We start from the raw sequence: 15,712 nt of genomic DNA, 5'->3' as shown, positions 1-15,712 counted from the left end.
ATAATATTGTATATGTTTGACATTTGTCGTTTACGTTCCTATTTGTCACGGTTTCGTAAAACAACTATACTGCTCTAATAATTTATAAATACAGTATAATGCGTTGGTAGTCGTTTAAAGATACGTTAAGATATACGTTAGCAAGGTAGATAATTGGAAAGTGGCAACAGACTGGAGGATTGTCAAAGAAAGTATGAATGCAAGTGTTGTGTATAAAATACTAGTGAAAATGCATAAATATATAGCCTGTAGGGTCATAATTTCAATTGACCAATCGAATAAAATGGACATAATTTAGTTTTTCAGTCGAATCAAACATGTAGTTCATTTGGCTGACCACAGATTCGTAATTAATATAATTGAAAACTGAACACATAAAGAAGGCTGTTAGGTGTAGAAAGTAAAAGTTCCCAAGCAACAATTTTGTGTAGGTATGTGTGCGTGTGTATCATAATGTTATTTATTAATAAAATAATAAAGTTTTAAAACTTATTTTTTATATGTGTGTACGATAATATAATATTAAGATATTTCCTATTTATATGTATAATATATTAGTTAAGAAAATAGGTTTACGTTATAAGAACAGAATGTCCACATGGCATCTAAAGCCTTTTTCATGTCCAGTCTTCAATTATTAAATACAAAGACATGAACAGTTGTATAGAACAGGTTTACCATGATTATGATGCTTTGTCGTGTATCTGTGAGACAGTATCTTGATCGGTATAAGTTTTATAGAAAAGTAATAATTTAATAGTTTATCAATAATAGTAAAGTTTCTACGAAATATAGATGTATTGTTAAAATATCGTTTAAACCATCCAACAGTGGAATTAAATTACATTTAAAAACTGATGAGATCAATATGTTTCTTGTAATTATATTTTTGTAAAAAGTTATCGATACATGAGGTACGTTCTCGCTATAACAATCTATTAGATTGTTATGCTTGGAACGCAGAAGTATTATGATTTCGAATACAAAATTTTATTTTTAAAAAGGATCGAAATTTCTTTTTATCCTTTTCTCATTATTTTTACATAATCGCATAAATTAAGGTATTGTGACACTTTGAGAGTTACAAGCATTGTATAAACCGTGTACATAATGCTCTTTCAAGTACAGCGTATTACAAAAAAGGAAAGAAAGATTTTGTACTGCAATTTCGTATAGTAGAGAAAGTATTTAGGTGCATAGAAACGGTCACTGCGCATCTGTAAATTTGTGTATATTTCCAAGTCCATAAAAATTTATGTACTTATTGTTAGTGTCTTATGTTTCATGTCCTCTTCTTCCTGAAATTTTTCTGTACAATATTAATCTGCATTAGATTATTGTACAGAAATTTCAAATATTGTATTAACAAGAGTGAATGTATATGTAAATTGCGTATCCCATATTTTGAGTATTGATAGTCACTTTAAGTAAATCATTGTGTGTAAACGTTGATAATCCTTCTTTTAGAATTTTTCTTTAGCTAGACATCCTACTTCATTACAATTATATTGCTTTGAAATTTGGAAAATAAAAATTTATTATTTTGTGAAGGTAAGTAGCGTTTACGAGGGCTTCAATTATAAATAAAAACTGATTATCCCAGAAAAATGGTAGTTTTGTAAATGGTAAATGAAATGAAGGATAATTATGTGAATGCGAATGCGAAAATATTTTCAAAATTCATAAATAATAAAATTGCGCGTGTGTCTGTGCTCTGTAGACCCATGAATCAAGATTAGTCGCTCTTTTTCAGTTGGTCAAAAGCGCAAAATTACAAATTTTGCTTGTCATGTTACTTTATAATAACAGTACAATGCAGATTAAATGAAAAAAGTATTCTCATAATGTAACAATAAAGAAGTTATATTTGGATTTTGCTCATTGATTCTAATGCACTTATCGTTTGCAGAAATCCTAGTTTTCAATCTTCCTGACCAGCGATGTATGATTCATGTAATTTATTAATGTTCTGTTATAATTTATGTTATAATAGTTAGATCCATTTATGTAACTGGATCAACTTATTTGTGATGTACGCTCAGTCTAATCATTTGATAAATTAGTATTATCTAACGTATTAAATCGATGCCAAGTTTCAATTTATTCGTAACAGATGGAAGCACGTAACAGCTTTGTTACTTCTTCGGCATAACATGTAAAAATAGTTACTTGTTTGAAAAAACATTTTTATGAAACTCCAAGTACAATTCACAGTTTACTAATATTTTAATTCCATTTAATTCCTATTCGTGAATAGGAAATATACTTTGACGACTATTTAGACAATCTCAAAATTGAAAAATCGATAAAACGGTTTGAATCTACGCTAAACACTTCTATAAAATACACGATATAATTTTGTTATATATTTGGTTGAAAGATATGTTCTAGTATTTCTATGTACTTGTTTCGTTCTAAAAGTTTTGAATAATTTTCATAGATAACGTCAAATGAGGTGCTTTCTTTTCTTTAAATTTAGCTCAAATCGTTTGATTAATTTTTAATAATCTCTGCTTCAAAAAAATATAGTTCTTTTAATGCTAATGTTCTTTACAGTAGCAATCTGTCAACTATTTCTATAATTGCTAAATTAAATTCATACCAAGTTTGCATTCAATCGTTTTATTTTACTACACAGAAATTCAAAGTCTTTGAGGAATGTTACAAGTGTTTCGTCGTGTATAACAGATTTAATTTCCTTATATTTAAATTTAAATCAATTATTGTAATTGAAGCACTATCAAAGTTACTATTACAATACAAAATGGTATAAGACTTTAAAGTAAAGTATAGCAGAACATATTAGAAACCTTTATTATTATCAGAAACACTGCTCAAAATTCCATTTAAAACAATATTCTCATTACATAACAATAATACAGGATGTCCTACTTAAACCAAATCTATACTACTCGTGCATCGTCTCCAAGGGTTTCTCCAAAAATAATCCCCGAGTAACACTTGCCCTCTTTCTACAGCTCGGTTACAAGAAAAACAGAAGACACTTTTCAAGTAGGACATCCTGCATAATCAATAATCATATAATACAACAATTACAAAAGTGTTTATTATCACACACAGTTTCGTTCACCGAACCGGCTAGACCCGAGGGGAGCCCAACGAAGAAGCAAAGTCCCGTATCAGACCGAGCAGTGAGAAAACATAGAAGATGTTGTCGGTCACGCAGTCAGCGTACGATTAAACGACGGCACGTCGCGGGAACGGTTGCGCGTCGGGCGAGTGCGCATGCCGCGCAGGCGCGTTGCCAAAGTGCCGCTACAGTGGCGCCAGTAATGGCGGCGGAAAACACGCGCGCACGCCAGTACCACCGCCGGCTTGTTTCTCCACGCCTCTACCTCGCCTCCACCACCGCCACCGCCACCGCCGCCGCCGCCGCCGTTCTCACGACTTGTGGGTAAGTACCCTCACACTCCAATCAGTCTGCACTCGCATGTCCATGAGGTTGCTCGCACGGGCCTGCCGCCTTCCTCTCGTACTCACCCCTCTCTCTTTGCACCTGGCTCACCACGTTCAGTGCATTACCAGAGACCCGTACCCGGGTGACCGAGCCACTAGTTGAGGTACTCGTCGGGTATTATCATTCGCCGAGAGGTTAGGTCAGAGTGACCTGTCGTGGCGGGATCATATGACTTGTTTGAATTTGAATTCACCCGCGCCGCGTCGCATCGTCAATTACCGTGCCGCTGGCCTTTAAACGCGTTCAGATCTGACGAACTGCGCCCGCCAGGACACGGCTGGCATCGCTGTCAAACGAATTCAGAAGTTTGTCGGGGGTTATACGCGGACGTCGTGCCGCGTGACAGCCGCCGCGTTGAGGTTAGGTTGTTCGCCGCTTAACGCGCCTTTTTCGAACAGATTGCACGGGACCTTCCGCCGCGTAATCGATTTACGCGCGGATATTTGTGCGAAGGAACTGTTGGTGATAAAGACACGTTCCCTAAGCGACGGATAAGGACGATGAGATTCGTGGAAATAGAGTGAATGTTTTCGAACGGTCGTATCTCGTGCAGTGACTTGTTTGGTGTACAGCAAAATGTACGCGTGCTGGTGATTAATATAAACACACACCCCCGTGACAGGGACGCGCGTACACGTAGCGGCATTACACACCCGCGGATATTTTTATTTCCGAGCGATCGTGTGACATTAAAACGAGTGATCGAAAACGCTGTTAGCCTGTTGCGTCGTTGCGTTTGCGAGTGTTCACTTTTTATCCTCGACGCTGGCGTTTATTCGAGGATCTCTTTTAATCGTTTTACAGCGATATTCTTATATAACGTCCGCGTATTCTCTCGATTATGCTTGCCAGTTCTCTTGCAAGACGTTTATGAGTAACGCGCGTCAATTTTCGTTTCAATTGCGACATCGGGGAATAAATCATCGCGTTACAATTCATTCGACGCGCGTAACGCACGATGTTTAAGTTTTTTACAAAAATTCCGCTTGACGTTAACGATGAACATGTTTCGCAACCGATGGATCGCACGAAAGTTCTCTTTTGCAAAATATCGTAGAATACAACCGAGATTTTCACCTGGCGTTAATGGATCGCAATGTTATGTAAAGAAGAATTACGGGGAAAAAATTGTTTTCAACCGTATAATTTCATATGTATATATTGGCGAGGAAACGATAATGTTTGACTGATTGAACCGATATCGCGCGTTCAGAATTGAAACAATAACTCCCCGTTTGAAAAGCAATTTCGAGCTATAAAATTCGTCCACTTTCTCCAATTTCACTCATATTTTCACGGAAACATTCAACGCCGCGTAATATTATTGTGTAATACAACGCGGACTGCAATTAAATTTCGATAACGTTATTGCTAATTACTAAACAGCGTTACGTTGAACAAATAAACGTGAACACTCGCCGGGAGGATCGCAACGCGCGTTTCTCGATTCCCTCTGAGACTTCCACTCGGTTGCATACACTTTCTTGCACAGTTTCAATCTATTTCACCTAACGAGAACGAAAAGTTGCTACAACCGCGATCGATGCAGTTGTTCGTGGATCAAATTCAATAGCTCTCGTTGTAAGACAAGAAGGGATAGAAATTGAAGTCATTCGACGTTCGAGTCATTCACTGTACCGTAGAAAATAGTCTTGAAACGATTAAAATTCGTACTATCTCGTATTGCCTTTTTTCATCTCTTTTTTTGTCCATTTTTATCGATTCACTTTTAACAACCTAGACATGTACTAAGTGGAAACGTTTACGCATATCTAGTATTCACATGGTACAATAATTTTCAGCTCTTTTTTAATTATGCAGTTCATACGTTGGTTTTATCTGTGATTTGTCGTTTGGAAATTTTCTGATTGTAACTGTTGCCAATTTGCGAACATAATGGAAGTGTTCAATCCTATTTGTGAATTAAATTGTGCAAGGAAGGTAACATTCAAATTTTTAATAAATCATATGTTTCTCTCAATTGCATTTGATGATATACTTTATGCAACGAGTGGGTACATATGAATCAAACTTAATCTAACAATAATATCATGTAGTTATTGAACGAAGTCAAATTTTAAGGAAATTTTTAAACACTTTTGACGAAAGAAGTCTGAGGAATCGTACAGCACGCGAATTTCTATCACTTCATTCTTCTATAGCAGTATTTTAGTAACTTTCCATTATCGTATTATTTACTAAAATACTTTTGTTAAACCAATACTCAAATTCATCGACATCTAAAGAATCGAAACAACACATTGTTTGATCAAATTTCTTAAGTACTGTTTTGCATCGGATCGAACCTTTCTCAGATATACCTTGAACAGGAGTTCAGAGTAGCATCTGTAAGTTTAAATTATCGAATTGTACATCATTTCCATCGCTATTTTTAGACAATCAATGGGAAACACTTCGACGATATTCTCGACTCTATCTCTAATGAATCGAAGAATTTTAACAAGAAGCGATTCATTGCAAAGACCAAGAGATTTCTACGATAAACTTCAGCGCAACTTCCCATGGTAATATTTAATAGAAGAACCATGTGTCGCGAGGGAAACTATAAGGAAGCAAAGTCGAATGAAGTACAAATTGCTTCCTGCTTTCACAGTTTTCTTCCACGCTGAATAGAATTTACTTCTCGCCCCTCGTTCCCGGTATTTATTTCAAAACTTCACTTCCATTCACAGTACCATCGTTCATTCGCTTAAATTTCAGAACAAAATTCGTAAAGTCCACCATATTACACTCTGAAGCTTAATTGTACGAATTCAGATAGACCATCACGACGAAAAACGATTGATAACGGTAAGAAATCGGCAAAGTATATGGATAAATGGTAAATTTAGTTTCCTGATGGACGAAAAGCTTCGATTCCTTAAAAATGGGACTTATATCCCAGTGGATATGGATAGATGGTAAATTTAACTTCATGATGGACGAAAAACTTCGATTCCATAAAAATGGTACTTAGATCGCAATGGATATGGATAGATTTAACTTCGTGATGGACGAGAAGCTTCGATTCCATAAAAATGGTACTTAGATCGCAATGGATATGGATAGATTTAACTTCGTGATGAACGAAAAGCTTCTATTCCACAAAAATGATACTTAGATCGCAAAGTATATGAACAAATGGTAAATTTAGTTTCGAGATAGACGAAAGGCTTCGATTCGATAAAAAACGGTACTTAGATCGCAAAACAATACACAGTCGACACACCTCTCACCGATTTACCGTCGCCGCGGTTCTCCTCTGTCCGACGCGTGCAAAATCGGCACGCGGACTCGGCCAGGTCCAAGGAAGACTCAGAAATGGAAACACGCCGATATCTGTTCTAGATGGATAATTCTGCGTATGTGCCAAATCATCTACCGCCGCCGTCCCTGGTCGTGTTTTCACAGGCCGGGGGGCTGCCGGAGGCTCTGAGAATGCAAAGACCCTTCAATCCACAAGTTAGTGTCCTATTATCCCCTTACCTGTACGCCTATGCCTCTCTGTTTGCTTCTACTCCTCTTAACCCTTTACTTTAACCTACGACCAGGCTAATCACGCGAAAATAATCACTCACCGCCGCTTGAACCTTGCTGGAATGCTGGCTACTTGGTTCGGATCTTCTAACGCGCGAAATCGCTGCTAATCAATGCTTTTAGGTGGCATGTTTACTCGTTCACGTTTACGCGTGTTCTTATCAAATACGCGATCGTAACGTAGAAGATATGTAAGTAGTGGTAGACTGACTTCTGTGTGGAATTCGGTTTGAAACAAAGTGACAAAGTTTGTTTGAAATTGTATCTTTTTTTTAAGGATACTTTCGGATAATTGTATGTTCCTTTTCTTCAGAATTTTAGATACACGTGCCATCTTGAAAGTATTGTTTTAGAAACGATAAGCGGTAGACTGTTAATCTAATACTTCTTCAGATTGTCTATTATTATTTAGTTTAATGCCGATTTATTCTTATTCCGACTATTATTTCAGCCATCGTCTGGTAATTGAAACTGACATTTTCTTGGGCATTCTAGATATCCATCTCAACGGCAGAAAATGAATTCGAAACGTAGGAATGAATTTGTTATGGAGTTGGAAGAGCATTCTGCGCGATGTCTCGTCGAGTAATTATTGATACATAGTTGCACGAAGCGAGTTGCACGATAACCCTTTGTACACTTTAAATATCACACGAGACTTGTTCGATCACAGATGACGTTATGCCCGATATACATAGCGAATTGTGTCATTAAAATATGCTTAGAATGAGGTAAACAAATTAGCCTTCGGATAGCGATGTGATACACGGTGATTGCCCAACAAACTAGTTCAATCACTGGTTTCCACCTACGTATAAAGAAAAAAAACAGAGAGTTTTCACGGGATACTAGTATATGTCAACAGTTTTCACAGCTCCACGTCCACTACCTCTTTTTTCCAACCGTTATCGTAATAGATAATTGAGAACAGGAACTGTTGAATTTTTCTGCCTCGAGAAATGTCGGTTTCAATGGACCAGCCGCAGTCGCAATCGTTTCACCCGTTAACCGCTTTATACACACTGTATAATAGTAATTAATGCACGCTTTGAATAGGGATTCCAGCTGGATATGTGCGACGGATCTGTACTATATGCATGCTCGAATCGTAGTGCACAAAATTATTATTATTATCATCATCGTCATCCGCTGTACATTTTAAGCCACTTGGTGTAAGAAAACGTTCCGTTGTCCCGCGAGTCACGCTCGACAAGAATCGACTAAGCAACGAGCATAAACCGCGACGGAGAAGGTGGAAGTTTGAGTCAGTGAAAAAACTAAGAAGAAATTACTCGAACCAGCGGCACCCCGTTAGCCGTGATTTAAAACCAGTTTCCGAGGAACGAACCGATTATTCAGCACAACAGGGCAATAGAACAATATCCGACGGGTCGTTCGGAAATGTGTATTTTTAAAGTGTTTATTAACGAGCTCGTTTAAATACACGTCACAGAGGGATATTGTATTATTGAAACGGATTGCAATGTATGCTTGGAATAAAAATAAAGCCCCGCTACCTTTCGAGACACGTACAAAACGATTGATTGGAATCGGATAATAAAACATGGCAGCGTATCAAAATTCGGTAGCGAGCGAAAAAAAAAAACAGAGAACAAAAAAAAGAATGAAGGGAAAGGAGAAAGGGAGGAGCAAAAAAAAAAAAAAAAATAGAGGAAACGAGATAATTTCGTTTGGAAATTAATCACCGTGTAGCGACGAAATTCGCGCGCGTTTCTGCCCGTCGCGAGGCTGCTTGTAATCGTATACAGGAACCTGGTTGGAAATGGGACAGCGGAAGGGAAGCGGGATAGAAAAAAGGGAAGAAAAAAGAATATTGTAAATACGTAGCGCGGCGGTCGATCAGTCGGCGACCTGAAAAAAAAAAATTGCCGCCTCTTGTGCCGCGGTCCGTTTGTAATTAAAATAATAATGAATACCTGATAAATCAGCGATCGAACGGGGCCGTGGTCGCGAAACGCGGACGCTGTTGTTTAAACGACAGCCTCATTTCCTCGTATAAAAGAATAATAAACTAATCGTACGCCGTGCTAATTCCCCGTATAACCTGTCGACCGCATCATTATTGGCCCGATGAAATGTTCATCCGGAAATCGCCGGACGGTTGTAACGACGGACGCGCCCACCCACGGGTCCTCCTCTCCGTTTTTGCTCGTCCTCCTCCAGGATCGCGTCCGAAAATAAATAGGGGGTGCACGCAGGGGGAATCTTGATCGCGATGTACGCACGCATTCCGCGGAGATATCGAAATTGAAATGTAATAAGTTTAATTAAAACCGCACGTGCCGCTACGCGGAACATATTGATCAAAACTAATGGCCGTGCGTCACGTAATTAATTTCTGATTTTTAATTAATCGCGCCTGGCGATGCATAACGATCTGCAGCGATTTTTTTCTTTTTTTTTTGCTTTCCAAACGATACTTTCGTGAGCTAAATTCTGAGATGTTCGTTTTAGTATCCAATTCCGGAGTCTGGGAAATTTTCAGTCGGTTTTAAATGATTGTTTTAATTCGTGTCTCGATTTCTGAAAATCTCTCGTCGATTTCTACATCAAAATTTTTATGTCAATCTCGTCGAACGTAACGTAACGAGAGAATTCACGAGATCGTTCGAGTTTGTATTATAATAAAATTGCGTGTGTCAGAGCGTGTTCCGTGAAGTACTTGGAGGTATCGCGAGAGATAGCGTAACGAAAGTAAATCGATCGAAAATATTCGTAGGTAGTAAATATTCGTAGAATAAAGAAGCAAAAATTCGTCAGAACATCGATTATCCAATCGTAAATAAAGTCGAGCCGATAATCTTTTTTCCTTCGATCAGTCGTAAGGATGTACCTCGATCGCAAATTTGCCGAGTCGGAGATTCGAAAAACGTAGAGAGAGTTCGTCGTCAAATATTGACGTTGTCTACCGTTTCATTTCGAAATATACATATTTTGCGCGGCGCGGTGTTTTAAAATTGTACAAATATAGGTGTAACGGTATGACGCCGGGCAGAACCGCCTACGCGGGGCACGAATATTGATCTGATAGTGCGTAAGCATTGTTCAAATATTAGTATTCGATTTTCGATCGGTAATAAGTAGATACGTTTCCATTTCCGTTCGAAATGCAGTAGGTACACCTATTCTATAGAAATATTCACCGGTAACGGTACAATAGAGAGTGCCCAGTAGATATTCCCGTGGATTTTTCGACGCGAATAAATATCGACGGGATATTTTTCAAAATCTGCACCGCGCGCGTACGTGCGGTTCGAAATCCCGAGTATTTAGCTGTGTAATCGTGAAATAGTTTCTATTATGTCGATGGACACGGGATGCCATTTTCGCAAACGAAGCTTTAATCACGCGTACTTCCCCCTAAACATCCTACATTTTTGTTTCGAATAACGTCCACGTAGATGTACGGTTAATTTGAATCGATGGCGCTGATAATTACAAGAGAAAAGAAGTAAAACTTAACTTTTATATATCAGTTGCGATAGACTAGAAATTTTATTGTGTTTTGTGAATTAAACGCGTGCAGAGTTATATTTATTATGTTGGTGTAATTCTCGTATAATTGGAAATATTAAATTCATAATAAATATTTAATTCGCGTACGATCGCGTGGATTTTCGAATGAAAAGAAAAATTAAGGATTTCAAATGTTCACAATTACTTAATTGTATCGCGAGTAACGCGAAGAGTTACAGTTGAGGCGGACAATGCGCGTTTAATGTAAAAATGATATTTCACCGGAATACGGAACTCGATAATGTACCGATGCGAACATTTTTAATGCACGTTCCATTGAAAATCCGATATCCCCCGTTTTCTGAAACATCCAGCAAAATTTATGGATAAAACTTATCATTATTATATAACCGGATATCTCATTGACAATATGCGGGTATCCCTATGAATTCGAGCACATTAAAATAGCGTATAATACCGTGGCAATATGGCATTATACTGTTAATAACGCGAAACCACTGTGTTATAATAATCCGTCAAAACGTGAAGCTTCCACCCCCCCCCTCCACCGTCAGTTATATCATTCAATTCGCCGTGATTGACGAGTCTATTAAGCTGGCATAGTGAATGCCTCGATGGAAATCGAGTTCTGTTTTGTAACGTTTGTAATAACGAAACATCAGGCCACGGTAAATGTCATCTACGGTGAATCCGCTTCATCGCGATAACTTTGAAATCTTTGATACGCATAATGCACGCATTACATTTAATTCTGCACTACCGAGATGAAATCGGCCAGCTCCGCCTGGTAACTCGTAATTTCTTCGAATTACGATTAAAGCTTCGTTCCCTGCTGCGATTAAAGAATTAGATAAAACAACCGCGACGAACGGGTCGGTTGGCGATGATATAACGCAACGATGGTAAGATACGACTACTCGCATCGCGAACGTTCATGCGTATTCACGTTTGATACACGAACATACCTAAAAGAAAAGTAGACTTCCAACAAACATTACCTTTCAAGAATATAACAAACGCATGAACATTCGCAATTCAACGGTAAGTAAAACCAACGACTCGCACAAGCACCACCAAAATAACAATAAAGATCCTAACAACTCCAAACAACCCAATGAAACCCCCAATCATCCCCTCTCTTCATAATCAACCTTGTAACCAAAGCTTAACGCAGCCAATTAACCACCGCATACATGCCATCATGTTAACATCCACCCTTCTTCAAATAACAAGGTGGAAGCTCGAAAGAACTCGACTAACGCGAATTTATTCCCCTGTCCAGGTGACCGACTCGAAGGATCTTCAAGTGCCGTTCAGCACCGCTGCCTCCCTCGGCTACGGCCTCCATCACATGCTCCACTTGCCGCCGCAGTTTCTGCACCCGTTGGATCACCGTTTGCCGTTCGGAGGGTTCAGGCCGCTGGGCCCGTCCGCGTTCGCACCGCCCAGCAAGTGTCTCAAAGTGGAGACAGGGAACGGGCCGGTGACCAGCTCTGGTTTGCCAAGTATCGGCTCGCTCTCGAGCATGTCGAACATGTTCTCGCCGTCGTCGTTGTCGACGGCCAGCGGGGGCGCGGTCGTCTCCGTTTCCGGAGCGTCCGCAAGCATCGGAGGCGTCGGAGGAGGCGCGAGCACGGCGACGGGACAGGACGTCGCGCCTCAGAGTCCTGCTGGCTCGACCAGCCGATCGCCCACTGGGACTGGGATCGGATCTGTGGCTAATCGGGGCACCACGCCAGAGGACGAGGATCGGGACGCGAACGCCACGCCTGGGTCTGAGAACACCGAACGATCCACGCCTGAGGAGGGACGCCCTTATCGACGTGAGTTTGTCGCGTCTTCTTTTGGTTTTTATTATTCTTACCATGAGATTTTGTTATTTAACGTGTTGGTTATTTGTTTTTTGTTTTTTTTGTTGTTTCTATACGTTTTTAGGTGTTAATCGCGTGGAGGGTTTGTTACATTGCAACGCGTGTTGCTTTGGACAGTGGGTATATGGTTGTTGGTATACATGGCTGGAAGATGAGGAATTTTTAATTAAGGAAAGATTGCGATGTTTTAAGGATGGATAAATTATTGTTTGAGTATGTTGGTTGAATGCGAGATGTAATGTTGCGTTGGAAGATGCGGGTTTTATGTTGGATAAATACGGACGTGGTATTTAAAAGTGTCGAAATAGAATTGGAGGGGGACACGTTGCTAGATTTAATAACGCAGCCGGTAGGTTTCACCATTTTTCCGTTGACAAACGTTCTATATACAAAGAGCAGCTGAAACATATATAGGAATTTGCAGAGGAAGAACCACGAAGATTTGTATGCTTAATCTACCTAAGTCGTTTATTTGAATTCTCAGGGGCGCAACAGCTGTGCCGCGTTTGTGCTCGCGGCAGGGTTTGTTTCCATGTGTTTGCTTATTTTTCGGTACAGTCTTAATTACCGAAAGATAGAGCCATTCATTTTTCTTGACTATGATTTCGCGGCGACCGCTTTTTTCCACTCCCTTTCACGGGTTTAAGGTGAATTTACACGAGCACAATTCACTCTGATTATGCGTGGTGTTCTCGATTCAAAGGATATTTCTCTCTGTTGTTTTATTCGTGGCTATATTTCTCTGAATCGAAATGGAAACTCGATTTTTACTTTATCTACCACTGACTTGGAGTTTTTCTACAAAGCTCCTTAATTAAATTACTTTTTTTAACGCTAAAGACATAATCATCGTTGCTTTTTAAAATCGAAGATAGAATCGTCTCTTTGTCTCGCTATAACAGCAGTCGCTGTAAATTTCCTTTTCTCTTTTTTTTCAGAACCGAAAAAGCACACGGCGTTCGAGGTTTGCATAACTTCTCTTTTCCTCTCTTTTCCATTCCTTTCCTCTACCCGCCTTTCTACTCGTTTTACCGCAGCTAATTTTCGTTTGATTGCGAGACGAGGAAAAAAAGGGTTGGAAAAGGTCGAAGGTGCGAACCTTGGCGTCAAACTGGCTTTTTAGGTTTATTTTTCAAATGGCCAACGGCAGGATAACGATGTCCTTTGACTGTGGCGAGCCCTATGACGTTAGCCACGTCGCTAATTAGTCGATATTCACTTTGTGGCGGCGGACCCGTGTTGCAGAAAGGGCCACCGATTCTGTAAAACTGCGTCCAAGCGGTTTCGAGTCAGAGCCTGTACCTTTCCCTTCTTTTTTCACCAGGCTGCAAATTTTTATTACTATTTCTCATTCGACTACATTTTTCGCCTCCTCTTAAACAGTAACAATTTTCATTGCACACGCGCGTTTGACAGCATTCCGTTTATTTAATATTTCCTTTCACAGAACGCAACTTTGTGCAAGGTAAAAATGAAGAGTTCTCGCGCGTGAAACCCTTCGCGTGATGACGCGCCGTGTTGCCAGCACGCGCGTAAAGATATTTTTTCTTTTTTAACAAGCAGAAATTAATTGCATAATCGGGGGGATACGAAGTTGGAGAATCTGCGGGGAAAATCGCGAAATGATCAGCGAATAATTTGATCCCGTGTCTGTGAGCTACGTTCACGAGTATGTGTGTGTATTTTAAACTCAACGATGCATCGTAAACGCTACCGCGGCGGGCACTCGCCCTTTTTGGTAGCCGGCTCGAAAAGGGGGTTTCAAACGTATCAATACATGCACGTGAAATATTCTCATAATCACGATTGACAGGGGATCGCGGTAAATAGTCGTCCGCTACTCCATTCGCGGATTTACATTGCCTCGATTCGGGTTCGACGGCGTAGAAAAGACCGTGACTAATTAATATTAGCACGTCACGTACAACTATCCCGCGTAATTGACTTTTTACCGATACCGATCGCTCATTATTCCCCTCTAATGCTTAACGTTATAAAACGCCCCGAATGTTTATGCAAATTCATACTCTATAAACGGACGGATTAAAAGCGCCGTTTAAATGTACATTTATTTTAGCCTTTAAATGCTCGAACGTGTATATCCCACTTTGAATATTTTATCGAGCCGCTCGAGAAATCTCTCCTCATTTCTCATTTTTAGCTACGTTTCGTAGCGCGCGTATCGCAATGGCCAAGTAGGTATGCTAATAACTTTACGAACGCGCGTAAAGTCTGGAAATAGACACTCTCGGCGAGTGGTTCGAAGACAAAAACGTAACTGATCGATTAAATAACGCGTACTAAAAATTCTCGAGAAATAACGTAACGAAACTCATCGCGAGATGGTAGAGTAGGTTGAAAATACGCGATTGCTTAAGTCCACTTTGATATCAGACGATGATGGCACATTTAACGAACGGTTCACCGTTATTAGTTCGCCAATATATCGTTGGTAGTCCATCCACGAAAGGAACGAAATTAAAACTGTACGAGATTATTAAAAAACAACTTTGCCAGGTAAATTGCTTTGAAAATGAATTTACAATCAAGCTTCATTATTGCGATTTTCATTAACTCCTCCTCTTTTTTTTCGTCCATTTTATACCCGTCTCTCGAGCGGGTAAAAATGCGCGAATCGCCGACGGAATTGCATTTAATCATATGGCCGTTCGAAGCGTTCAAAATGCAAATAGAATTTATACGCGTAGAAGGTATCGTTTCGATAAATCGAATTTTTCTATCCGCGGCGATAAAAGATCGGCCACGCGAAAAGAAACGCGAGCGTTCATTTTTTTCCCGGCATTCAAATCAAATCGATTATACTGTAATCGCGGAACAGAGACAATGGGCGGAGGCGAGGGGAGGGGAGGGTGCGCTGTGGGGTGGTCGAGGGGGCGGTTGGGGGCGAAAATAAAAAAAGTGAAAGGGGTAGCGAAAGAGAGATACGAGCACGGAAATGCAGATATTTGTCAGGAAATTGATAACTCGAATAAACTCGTCGCAAAATGTTCAAACAGCCTGCCAAACGGGACGATTTCGCCTCTCTTCTCCCGGCGGCAAACCAAACTACATCACGGGTCGCCCCGGTGAACGCGTTGGCGCGCGCGTTCGCCAACGCAGCCGTGTGCTACGCGTGTGTAGACGCGTGCACGCGCGTGTTACACCGATTCGGTAGAAAATTTACCGCGTTACCGCGATATACTGCCCGAACGACTGATTATGCGCGAATTTTATAGTTATCCGTATTTTTCGCTCGCCCCGTCCTCTCTCACTTTTCCACGGGGGGAAAATGTCATATTACACTAATTGCCCGCGCACGCCTGCTGAT

At 40.1% G+C, this 15,712-nt stretch overlaps 1 protein-coding gene across 5 annotated transcripts in view; it reads left to right on the top strand.

The window, feature by feature from the left end:
- Positions 1-3,147: 3,147 nt before the first annotated feature.
- Positions 3,148-15,712, top strand: part of LOC143430216 (E3 ubiquitin-protein ligase Rnf220) — a 181,856-nt gene continuing 169,291 nt past the window's right edge. For 2 of the 5 annotated variants that reach the window (XM_076906272.1, XM_076906269.1), the window contains exons 1-3: positions 3,814-4,056; positions 6,827-6,940; positions 11,796-12,336. In XM_076906272.1, the coding sequence (XP_076762387.1) occupies positions 4,003-4,056; positions 6,827-6,940; positions 11,796-12,336 (709 nt within the window). In that variant the 5' untranslated portion in view covers positions 3,814-4,002. Of the gene's footprint in view, positions 3,416-3,448; positions 3,582-3,813; positions 4,057-6,826; positions 6,941-11,795; positions 12,337-15,712 lie in introns of those variants that run through there. The other 3 variants (XM_076906270.1, XM_076906271.1, XM_076906273.1) reach the window with 3 other exon arrangements.

This window comes from Xylocopa sonorina, chromosome 13 (genome assembly GCF_050948175.1).
Source record: "Xylocopa sonorina isolate GNS202 chromosome 13, iyXylSono1_principal, whole genome shotgun sequence".
NCBI classification, from domain to species: domain Eukaryota; kingdom Metazoa; phylum Arthropoda; class Insecta; order Hymenoptera; family Apidae; genus Xylocopa; species Xylocopa sonorina.
Note: the sequence above shows the minus strand (reverse complement) of the source record. Positions and strands in the feature narration are given on the sequence as shown.